The following is a 12,500-nucleotide window of genomic DNA, read 5'->3' as shown; positions in this document are numbered from 1 at the left end:
TCTAGGTTTAACTCCAGTTGGCATAAAGAAGTTTTCTGTGTCTTTGGCTAACCTGGGAGCTACTAGCTAAGATTTCCTGTGATATTTGCTATAAAGCATCTCAATAGATGAATTCCAGAATAGGTCACAGCACTGTTAAAAGAAAAGAAAAATAAATTTCTTTAAAAAAATTATTTATAAATTCTTGTGATTACATGTATGAAGCAGAATGTCTTTTAACCTGTTCTACCTTTCCTCTCTTCCTCTAGCCTTTTCTTACAGGATTCTAAAATCTGGTGATTCGTATTACCTGATGATCACATTTCCTTTAAGATTCTACAAAGTTTGCTGTTTTCCAGAATAAGTTTTAATTTCTTCAGTTCTTTCTGTGAAAAAAAATTTAATTACCTTGATAATATAGACTTTTCAGGTTTAAAAAAAGAACTACTATCACCATTATTATATTAATTGTTTATCTTTCTTCCAATATGCAGTCATCTATCCATCCATCTATTCATCTGTCAATATGAAGACAGCCACTGGTTGCCTGTATCCATGCAACCAGCCTGCATGGATATACAGGATGGCTATAAAGTTTGTGTGCAATTTACTAGTTTACATGTTAAACTATTTTAAATTGCACATGAACTTTATGTCTATCCTGTACATAATTCTATGGATTTATAAACAGTTAAAATACTTCCTGCTATATTACTAATTCCCTTGATGAAGTGTCACATTTTAGACTTTGATCAAAATTTAAAGGAGAGATAAAAGTTGGACAGTTCACATCCTACATATAATACGGCACCTTGAACTCATTTGCACCATTTTTGTCAGCTTGTAATTTTCTCTGTCCTTAGTGTTCTTACCTGCTTGGAATTTCATTACATAGAAAACCTTAGAAGCAATTATACTGTGCCTACACAAGTATTTCTTCAGTATTATTTACAAAAATAGACTGATCTTTATATTTCTGGGGCAGAGTTCATACATGAAAATTAGCACTCAATTTTGGCATATAAACTTAAAGGCCAAACCTCATGGGACTACATGTCTACCCTACACTATACTTTCCTCCTACCAAGAGCATAAAAGAAGAGGAGGAAATAAAACCTGACTTACAATCCCCTTCTGGAAGGATGGCCTGGAGCTTGGTCATGCAAGTAAAAGCAAGAAGTGTAATATGTAACTCTGCTTTCTGGCTTGAGTTTGAGAGCTAAGAATACAGCCTGCCAACTTCTTATATAGGGTGACCTTGGTATAGTGAACATTGATGGTCTTGAGGGCTGCCAGTAGGCACCACCCCCATGTCTCAATTATTGGACTGTGAGTGCTATGTGGCTTTCTGCAGTGCCTTTATCTCTTAAAGTGAGTATGATACTGGCAGTGATTCCAGGGTCATATAAAGAGAATGCTGTCCTATCTAAAGAAGAAAATGTCTCAAAGTACCAGAAATCTGATAATCTGGGTCACAGGCCTAACCTTGTCTTTTGCTGAGTCTTTGACCTTTGGCAGGGAAGGAAACTACCATTATTACTGGCCTAATGGGTATATCAGTCACAATACATTTTATTTAATCCTTCTAATGATCACATTTTTGCCAGCGAGACTCAAAGAAAATGAAGTAAGCTGTTTTAAATTCAGTAGCCAGAAAGTAAGAAATCTATGTAAAACAGACTCAAAGAAAATGAATTAAGTTGTTTTAAATTCAGTAGGCAGAAAGTAAGAAATCTATGTAAAACCATGGCTGTCTGACCCTAAGGCCTATCCAGGCTTTTTGTATTTCAGCAAATACCTCTCTGCAACTCAATTTCTCTTACTTGTAACCTTATCTGTAAAATAGGGATACTACTGTGAGGATTAGTTTTTCTGAAGGATCTAGTGACAGGCCCTCTCCCAAAACCATTAAATAGCTCTAGTTGATAATGTTGAGCCACAATCTGACTAGAATGACCATTCTAGTATGAGACTATTCCCTTGTTTGAACACTGTAATTCAATTACTGTAGCCCAAGAAAACACTAATATTGTCCCCAGCCACATTACACTGTCATTTGAAACTCAGTTTATAGTCAACTAAAGTTTAATTTTTTTTCGACAAATGCTACTGTTAAACCACGATTTGCCCATCTTATGTTCCTATTGCCTTTTTAGCTGAAGTCTCACTTGTCATTAAACAGTTAAAAGAAATAGTTGTTTTTAGTTGACAATGCTCAGGGCTCTAAGAAGAATTAGGATTTTACTCCCATCCCTAGAAGTTCCCATTGTATATGTGGGACAAAGACAATGAACACAATAAATACTTGAATGTAAGTCGAGGGAGAAAAGTATTTTGTAGGAATGAAGGAAGAGGAATTGTGAAGCATGTTCACAATTACAATTTAAATCTACTAGAGATTGGTAGTATTTAAAATAACAGCTTAGGAGACAGTTTCATATACAACAAAGCATTACTTGATTTTATTATCTTTTCATAAAATTAGCATAATGCCTTCCAAAAAAGAAGTCAGAGGAAGAAATTCAGAGTGGCACTGTATCTCTTCCATCATACACATTACTTCCTGTATCCAAGGTATAAAATGAAAGTACAAACCCATGCTTTGTCACTAAACTACATTATAAAGTCTCAAAAATTAGCAGCTTAGAAAATGATCATTCTGTCTTCCAGCAATATTTAATTCCAACTTATGTATATGAAACCTGTTTTCTTTCTATAAGGTCCTTCTGAAGGAAAATTGAGCTTTCTATCAAAAAAGATAAGGTATTTTTCTTTTGAATCTAACAAGAGGGCCAGGCATGGTGGCTCACACTTGTAATCCTAGCACCCTGGGAGGCTGAGGTAGGTGGATTACTTGAGGTTATGAGTTTGAAACCAGCCTGAGCAAGAGCTAGATCCCATCTCTACTAAAAATAGAAAAAAATTAGCCAGGCAAGTGAGGGAAGAATTATTCATTAGGTGCCTATAGTCCCAGCTACTTGGGAGGGTGAGGCAAGAGGACTGCTTGAGCCCAGGAGTTTTTTTTTTGGTCGGGGCTGGGTTTGAACCTGCCACCTCCGGCATATGGGACCGGCGCCCTACTCCTTGAGCCACAGGTGCCGCCCGAGCCCAGGAGTTTGAGGTTGCTGTGAGCTTAGATGATGCCACTGCACTCTACCCAGGACAACAGAGGAAGATTCTGTCTCAGTGAGAAACAGACAAACACACACACACAAATGAATGGCAGCATTTTTACTGTGGCCTTTTAGCTAATTTTAAAAAGTAAAAAGTTTTCATTTCTGCTTTTGTATAGAGTTGAGCTAGGTTGAGGCAGAGAATGAAGTGCCCTCAAGAAACAGCAGAAGGAAGAAGGTATAAAGGGAGAAAAATATAAAAGTACTAATGAACCATACCAATGAATCACAACTAAATGCAAAATTTTCCAAAAAGTCTCTAATTTTAAGTGATGCCTCAATTTAAGAAACAGTGATTTAATATTACAAGTTTTTAGTACACAAAGTTATAAAAATTCAACTCTTACCTTACAGGAAACAACTGAGGAAAACATCCTTGTGTTTGTGTGTTAACAAATTTCTGTATCTGAAGCACTTGTTTTAAAAGATGTCCCTTGGAAGATCTGTCAATTTTTGTTAATACCATCTATAAGAAAACAATTCTTTAACTATTAGAAATAAAGTAGTTCTTCATATAGTTTTACACATTTTAGCTATGACTTTTTGTTAAAACTAGGTTATCCGTACAAATTTTTTAGTCTGTTTCTATTTCCTCAAGTATAAAATAAAAACAATACCCTACAAAGGAGTGGCTGTAAAGAATAAATGAGTTAATATGTGCAACATATGAGGTCTGACAATCAAGTTCACCAACTTGGCCTAGAAAAAGTGCTACATACCTCATTGCTGAATATTACCATGGTCACCTTCAAAGTCCTCCCTTTAAAATGCTATGTACCGATGTTAGTGCCTAGTCTACCCTTCAAAGCAATTTTGAAATTCTTTTTCTGGAATTACTATCAGAGCTGTTGTCATATGGCACACAAAAACACACAGCAATAACATCACTCATCAAGACATGACCATGTGTCAACATGAACATAGCTGTGAGACACTGATAAACCAAGGTTATGAAATCTTACCAAGTTGTCTGAACAGTGCTGCCAACATAAGTACATGGTGGCAAGTTCTCGAACTTGATTTGCCAGAACTCATAAGACAAAAGCTGTGACGGCCATTCCAGAAAAAAAAGAGTTCCAAAATTGCTCTGAAGGGTGTGGACTAGGTGCTGGCATGGGGGCATAGCTTCCTAAGTGGAGTACTTCAAAAGTGACCATACTGATATTCAGCAATGAGGTATGTAGGAGTTTTTCTCAGATGAGTTCATGAACTTAACTGTCAGACGTCGTGTAAAGTATACACTAAATATTTGCTATTTAATACTGCTTTAACTACACAGAACCATAGTATTTTGGATTTAAGATCAATAAAAAGGACCATCAAGTCATATTTGCAATTGTGTTAAGTTAAATGTTTCATTCATTCTTTTTTTTCTCACTTTTTTGCCCTCAGTTGAGTGCCATGGCATCATAGCTCACAGCAACCTCAAACTCTTGAGCTCAAGTGGTCCTCCTGCCTCAGCTTCTTAAGTTAAATGTTTCATATGATCACAACTTATCTTGTGGTTTAGGATATATAAAATTGCCAATTTGTAATCATTTTTTGACCTACAAAATGATTTGGCCTTACCTGTACTACTCTAAAGGAAAAGTTCTTTGTAGGTTTTATCTACTATATTATATTCCAAGTAAGTCAAGAATTTTACTTGTCCAAGGATCAACTACATAGTGGAGTAAGGTCAAGACACGGATGATTACAAATCCATTAGGTTTTCCTATAGAATTTCCATAAAATTAAATTTCCTGTAAAATCATTTATGCTTTTTAGTCATAAAAGATGCTAATGGCAGAAGGAGTGAGAAGCAGAAAATGTGTGGTTTCTAATGACCTGTGATTCTACCCATTTCCCCAAATGGCAATGTTTTCTCATAAAGGCAAATGTGCTGATATTTAAAGGGAAATGCAGATATAATTTCTCTATTACACTTCCTTTTTCAAAGAAGAAAGTAGCATTTCCTTTCAGTTAAAACTGAGGAAAAGATGATTTTATAAACTGGCATCTATGATACCAAATTAGGAATTCTATTACTTAGTTTGGTAATATTTAGTCATTTTTTTCTAGGTATATTATCAATGCTTTGACTTCTCATGACTATAAGTTATATTAGGGCTTCACAGGACTTGTAAACCCCAAGAATAGAATGAAAGTGGCTGACCAGTTTGATTTGCATTAAAATTAGTGGTTTTATGACATTTTTTTGAAACCAAATTATACACTGGGTTCTTCACTTTTCTTTGGAAAATCAATTTTAAGAGTGCTATTTTATATGGAAGCCCCACGAAGCAAAATTAATGTGGATACCAATCTACTAATCTGTATTCTATTCTAGGTCAAAAGACAGAAAGAATATTGGTAAGATATTTCTAAAAGAAATTCTGTTTTCTTCAAGAATGTAACAGTTCTTGCCAGCTGTTGTGGTGGGCACTTGTTGTCCCAGCTGCTTGGGAGGCTGAGGCAAGAGAATTGCTTGAGTCCAAGAGTTTGAGGTTGCTATGAGCTATGACGCCATGGCATTCTACTGAGGGCAACATAGTGAGACTCTGTCTCAAAAAAAAAAAAAAAAAAAGAATGTTCTACTTGAGGGCTAGAGCTGCTATATTGTTGGAACAATTTTTCAATTCCAAATAGTTAAGCAAAGTTTTCAGTAGCACTTTCATTCACATTCTGTTAAGTACTATCTGCCAACCTGCTGCTGAAGTCCTACTAATTTGTTTTGGACAAATGTTTATATTGCCATAAAGAAAAAAATATGAAAAAGTATATAGGAACATTAAATGAACAGCTTAAAAAACTTTTACATTAACTATAATTTTAAAAACTTAAAGCTGAGAGAAGGAAAAGAGAATAAAAGTGCCACAGAACTTATTTTAATATTAAGGGCTGAGTAATTGATAAGTGTTTTCAAAGGTTAATCTCCTTTGTCTTTTGAGGAAGAAAGATAATCTCAGTTGTTAAAATAATAGGAAGGTGTGGCTCAGCGCCTGTGGCTCAAGCGGCTAAGCAGGCAGGTTTGTATCCAGCCCAGGCACGCCAAACAACAATGACAGCTGCAAACAAAAAATAGCTGGGTGTTGTGGCGGGTGCCTGTGGTCCCAGCTACTTGGGAGGCAGAGGCAGGAGAATTGCTTGAGCCCTGGAGTTGGAGGTTGCTGTGAGCTATGATGCCACAGAACTCTACCTAGGGCGAAAGCTTGAGGCTCTGTCTCAAAAACAAACAAACAAAAAAAAGGGAATGTGCACGTGAAGATGCACACAGAACTGATATTTCTAATCGCAACCACGATTCAAAGGAAACACTTACCACATATGGCAATGCAAATTCTTCACACATTTCTATGGCGATATTGTCTGTTTTTTGAATTCCGACAACACTATCCACTAATAAAAATGTTCTTTTCAAACTACAAGAACGTAGAAATGAAGATTAGTGGCAATATAAGATATCTCCACTCATTATCCCCCATTCCCCACTATATGAAGAAATTTTCCTTTGAATGATTGAGACAATTTAAGATTTACACATTTCTTTAGGCAATAGAAATTTTCAATTAACCAGGAAGTTCATCGTATAGTCTAATAGGTCTCAATGCTGTTTACTTTCATTAACTAAATTTGCTAAATATTAACTTATTTCAATAAGTATATAATGAACATAAGACATTGCCTGGACTTGACACAAAATGAGTCTGCTCTTTCCACTTAAAACTCTGGTGGAAGAAAGAGTCACAAATCTAACTAACTAAAGTTACAACAAACTTTTTCTTATGCTTCAAGAGATTATTTTTCTGTATATTGTACAGTTCTTGAAAGAGAATCGTTACTTTACTATATATAGAGACAAAACAAAAAATAACATTTTCAGAAGATGTGATAGCCAAGGTATTTTAAGAATGATCAGCATTTACTTTATTAAAATCTGGCAAATACCACATTAACCAACAATTTTCATTTTTCAAATGAACTAGTTAAGAGTGGTTTAAAAAAAAAAAAATCAGTGTACTAACTGAAGTACTCTTTGTTCAATTTCAATATAGGAAACACGTGAATTTAAGATTTAAGCTAACCTAAACACAGAAGACAAGTAAGCAGTACATCCCTTGGCCATAAATATTGCATTGTAGAATATTATGAGAATAAAATGGACCTTCTAAGTCACTTGGTAAAACCCAAGTGTTCATCATGTGTAGAATACTACACTGACGAAAACATGCTATGAGGTTAAATGTGTAACTACTGTGAGAAAAAAGTTTCCTTACTTCTTTCGTTCTTTTAGATAGGTCTCTACCATTTCAACAAAATCTTCAGGAGATCTATAGCCATAACCTGGCATGTCCACCAATGTAAAATATTTTCCAACTCTAAAAAAATTCATTTTCTTTGTATGTCCCTATAAATGGAAAAATAAAAGCTGTCTTAAAATATGTCCTTCATATATTTAATGATTCAAAATGTTTTCTATTTAATCAATAAATATTTATTAAAAGCCCAAGTATGTATGTTCCTAACCCTGCTGATGATGACACAGGTAAAGACAGAAGGGAGGTAGATGGAGATAAGCTTAGACCATACTACTTTTTCCCTCCAATTCTCTTTTTTATTATTTTTGTTATCAATGAAACAATTCTCTTTTTAAAATAAAATATGTTTGCCTTAAGACTATTAGATCCTATATTAGAAATATATAGGTAAAATATTTTGGAGTTTTTCCCATTTTATTAATTCTTGGTAAAAAACATCTGTTCTAAATTGACTACCTTAGTCAATATTCTCTGATAAATAATATGTCTCCACTTTAAAGAGAAATGAAGTATGGAACTGATAGATTAAAATGCTTACAATCCTGGTGGTGCCTGTGGCTTAGTGGGTAGGGCGCTGGCCGCATATCCTGAGGGTGGTGGGTTCAAACCCGGACCCAGCCAAAATTGCAACAGCAACAAAAAAAATAGCCAGGCGATGTGGTGGGCGCCTGTAGTCCCAGCTACTCGGGAGGCTGAGGCAAGAGAATCGCCTAAGCCCAGGAGCTGGAGGTTGCTGTGAGCTGTGTGACACCATGGTACTCTACCGAGGGTGATAAAGTGAGATTCTGTCTCTACAAAAAAAAAATATAAATAAAATAAAATGCTTACAATCTAGGTTTAAGGTTTTTCATATATTAGGTTTTCATAAAATTTAGATTCAAAACCTGATTAATTTCTTATTGAACATTTATTTTTATTTTTTTGCGGTTTTTGGCTGGGGCTGGGTTTGAACCTGCCACCTCCGGCATATGGGCCTGGCGCCCTACCCCTTTGAGCCACATGCGCCCTACCCCGAAACCTGATTAATTTCTTATACCTAGACTACTGCTTCCTTAAAATCAAGATTTTTTTGCATGTTTCTTAAGGTGGGTTATTGTGCTTTCATTAAAAATTTTTAAAGCAGGTACAATACTATAATTATAAAATATTTATGCAAGTAAAATTGGTATAAAGATGATGAAAAGTGGTTTATTCATAGTATTGTGACATTTACTAATCAGAAAAGGAAAGATTAATACACTGATGACCAGTCTTGAGTTATCTGGTAACATGGACAGTTTCTGCATAAAACTGCCAGTCAATAATCTGTTCACATAGCAGCTGTTTCCAGATTTCATTTCTCCCAGTCTCAATTCCCAGTTGTCCCAAATTCAGCTTATTTTATTCTTTATTCCCTCATCCTCTCTCAGCTGCTTACAACACAGAATCACTTAGCACCTCTCATCTTAAGACAGGCAATTTAAGAAGTTAATCAATTATTTGCATCTTAGAACAACTATTACCAGAGGGAAGATTTTTATAAATGGTGATTAAGTTTCCAGTCAGCTTATCTGTCTATCTATAGGAAAATGATTTTAGAATCCTAGATTGGGGCTGTTATTTTTTTTCTGCTGCCCTTTTACAACAGGAAGGGGACCCCTCTACTTAGAAGTGTTTACTTGGTGAGGCAAGGCAGAAATAAGGATGGAGGGGTTAAGGAATGGAAAGAATAGTGATAGAACCACAGAATCAAATATATAAAGAAGCGGGGAGCAAGAAAAGATCAGTGACATTTCATAGAAAGGTTCCAACTCAATGAAAGGCAGGGCAGTGGGGGAAGTGATGAGGGTAGTAGTGAGTATAAGGGTTGGTGGAAAGGTTTTGCTATGGATACATAAGGGGGGGCGGTGAGTTTTGAGGAAAAAGTGTCTTACATACTGGTAAAGGTCCATCACTGAGAAGGAAGTAGAAAGAATCAAAAAATGACAAAGCAAGTAAAGCAGAGTAGCAGGGATGACAAGCACATAATTTGGCCCTAGGTAAACATGTCTGACTGGTGTACATGTTTGTGTGTATGTGTATATACACATCTATGTATGTGTATATAGGTGTGTGTGTGAAAAGTAACTTATATACTGTATACCTTATGAGATTAATAAAAGATTAGAGGAAGAAAAAAGCAAAAAACTTAGTTGTTTCTCCTAAAATCAATGTAGAAGTAGATGATCACTCTTATAGAAGGAAATATAGAATGACAATACTTTACTTGGCAACTTTTGGGATAATTTGGACAAAGGAAAATTTCCTCAATATGTTGCCAAGACTACACAAATGAATCCAGACACAGTTCCTTTTCTTCAGAGAAATACACAGGCATTAATAAAATAGAAATGAAGTTATGAAAGGACAGACATGTTTGAAAGAAATCCCTTGTCTAGGAACTTAGCAATTATGATTTCTTATACTTTATAACATTTACTATTCAATAAGATGAACAGTCCAGAGGTATTTGAAAATTTCAGCATACCGGTTTTTTGGAGACTCTGACTTCAACCTCAGGGGCCAGTGAAAATAAAGCCTTTATGAGGGAGGATTTTCCAACATTGCTTCTGCCTATAAAACACACCTTATATAAGGAAAGATTATTAAGTACTATTTAATGTATACACACACACACACAAAATAGATTGTCTTAGGGCAGCACCCATGGCTCAAGGAGTAGGGCGCCCACCCTATATACCAGGGGTGGAGGATTCAAACCTGGCCCGGGGCCAAAACTGCAAAAAAAAAAAAAAATAGACTGTCTTAGCTGAAAAATTCTTGAACTATTCAGTCTTGCCAAACCATATAATAAGCGGCTTATATTTAGTTAAACCTCAAATTCTAACATACAGCTAACATTTACTGAATGATTTCAATGTGCCAGGTTCTGTTTTAGGCATTGAGCATTTATTTTTTATATGGACGTATTGTATAGTGGTGAAATCTGGGCTTTAAGTGTATCTATCACCCAAACAATGTACATGGTACCCATTAAGTAATTTCTCATCATCTACCCACCTCCCACCAAAATGATGATTATCATTAATATACACTCCCCTGCTTTTGAACACGGTATCAAAGGGGACAATATTAACTACTTGTTTCAGAATGAGGGCAGTACTCATATACCCTCTGGGTACATTTTGGAAATTTGTAAGGACATTTTTGGTTATCAACACAACTGAAGGGCATTTAGTGGGCAGGGGCCAGGAATGCTATATATTCTGCAAAACACGAATCAATCTTTTCAAAATCAATTGACCTGAATCCTGAGTAAATTTAAATGCTCTGCCAGATCAAATCCAATGTTAATATGTACATAAAGCTTAATTTAAACAAATTAACTATTAAAAAGTCCAGTAATTTAAACGTGTAAATGGAAACACAACATTATGTCAAAATTATTAATTACTTCACGTACTTCCTCAGTTCTAACTACAGTTCTACATATATTTAGAAGAAAATATGTGTAGGGATTTAAGCTGCCTTTCAGCAGACTTAGAACAAAATAGTAAACCGTAGGACAGTCAGAAAATGCCGATTCATGGAATTTCTATAATAAAGCGATTTTTAAAAAATCTTCCATTTTGCCTTCTACCGATAATTACTATTTTGCATAGGAAATTGAGATTGGGCACAAATCAATATTGATGAGGATCATCTCATTTGTGACACTAATACACGTTTCTTACTCGTAAACGTAATCTGTCTCAGCAGGTTTTCCCTACTTCGCTCAAATAGGAAAATAATTATAAAAGTAGAGTTAATTTTCTGAACGCATAGTTTGGTTTTAAAACCTTTTGGAAATTTAAACTATGTACAATCTCTGACTTACGACGGGTCAACTTAATGCCGTCCGCCTTTACGATGGGCGAGGGGTGGCACCGACTGCACTTTCGACTTCCGGTATTTTGGTTTGTGTGGTCTATCGGCTCTCCTACCCCCCGTTAAGTCGAAGAGCGTCTGTACATGGTTATTTTGTCCACATAAAGCTAGAAAATCTCGCTGGGTGACAAGAAATAAGTGACAGCAAAACTCCCGCGCCAGCCTGGGTGAGGACGGGCGGACGGGAGATGCAGGTCGCCCTGCAGCACTCGCGGAGAGTTGGAGAAGCAGGGGCGGCGCTCACCTCGGGCCAGGGGATGTCGGGGGCATGGTCGAGGCGGACGGCCGAGCTGACGTAATCGATGCGGTTCCGGGCGGTAGCGGTGAACACCGTATCGGCCCTCGCCAAGTCCTCCAGGCTGGGGTCGAAGACTCTCAGGTGAAGGTCGGACCTCGCATCTGGAGCGAGGTGCCGCTCGAGTTCCTGCAGCGGATACAGCAGCTTCGTCTGCTGCACCTTCGGCAGCTGTAGCACGTCAGCAAAGGCGTGAGACGTGCTGTAAACTCGGCTCTGGCGCCCAAGCGCCGCCGGCATCTCAAAGAGCCTCTGTAAAGAAAGCCGCAGCCCCGCCGCAGCCATTCTCTTTCCCAAGGAGCCCGCCGCGCGTCCTTGTGCCCAGGGTCTGGGCTGCGCGTGCGTGAGCTCCTGCCGCGCCGCCTGCTGGGAGCTGTAGTCTCCGCGGGCTCTGCTCGCGCCTGCCCGGCTCGCGCTCCAGTCCCGCGCGCCGGAGGCGGGTGGAGGCGGGCAGTATTTTTTTTTTTTTTCCCTATTGTTGGGGATTCGTTGAACCTACGAAGAACCTGGTTACACTGATTGCATTTGTTAGGTAAAGTCTCTCTCATAACTGTGTCCCGCCCGCAAGAGGTGTGTGGCTTTTAACAACCTGGCCTTACCCACCCTGCCTTTGTATGTCGCTGTAGGAGGTGACAGTCCCACCTGGTTATGTAGCTCTTGCGTCTCAATTGAAGGAATAAATGTGTAAAGCTTCGGTGGATTCCCAGCCCTTTTATTTTCACTGTTTCTGGTTGTCTTGTTGGTGGTTGACATTTGTCATACGTCCACATCACTGGGAAAAGCACTTTTGCAAAAAAGAAAAGGACTGACGAGAAATATGGTTGAAATAGCACCTCGTTTTCAGGGGAG

At 37.4% G+C, this 12,500-nt stretch overlaps 1 protein-coding gene across 2 annotated transcripts; it reads right to left on the bottom strand.

Moving 5' to 3' along the window:
• Window positions 1–40: 40 nt before the first annotated feature.
• Window positions 41–12,295, bottom strand: GTPBP8 (GTP binding protein 8 (putative)). Of its 2 annotated transcripts, XR_008374920.1 has the most exons (7): window positions 11,601–12,295; window positions 9,957–10,055; window positions 7,409–7,539; window positions 6,454–6,553; window positions 3,500–3,618; window positions 290–365; window positions 41–132 (listed from the first exon to the last, which is right to left on the bottom strand). XR_008374920.1 is itself a non-coding variant. In XM_053565197.1 (6 exons), exons 1-6 carry the CDS (start codon window positions 11,934–11,936, stop codon window positions 63–65), a joined length of 855 nt encoding a protein of 284 aa, XP_053421172.1. In that variant the 5' UTR covers window positions 11,937–12,290; the 3' UTR covers window positions 41–62. The 2 variants fall into 2 exon arrangements, 1 of the variants encoding a protein (XP_053421172.1); XM_053565197.1 differs by lacking the exon at window positions 290–365 and having other exon boundaries at window positions 11,601–12,290.
• Window positions 12,296–12,500: the final 205 nt, after the last annotated feature.

The sequence above is a fragment of the Nycticebus coucang genome, chromosome 16, assembly GCF_027406575.1.
Source record: "Nycticebus coucang isolate mNycCou1 chromosome 16, mNycCou1.pri, whole genome shotgun sequence".
Lineage (NCBI taxonomy): Eukaryota > Metazoa > Chordata > Mammalia > Primates > Lorisidae > Nycticebus > Nycticebus coucang.
This window is presented reverse-complemented; position numbering and strand designations above follow the sequence as displayed.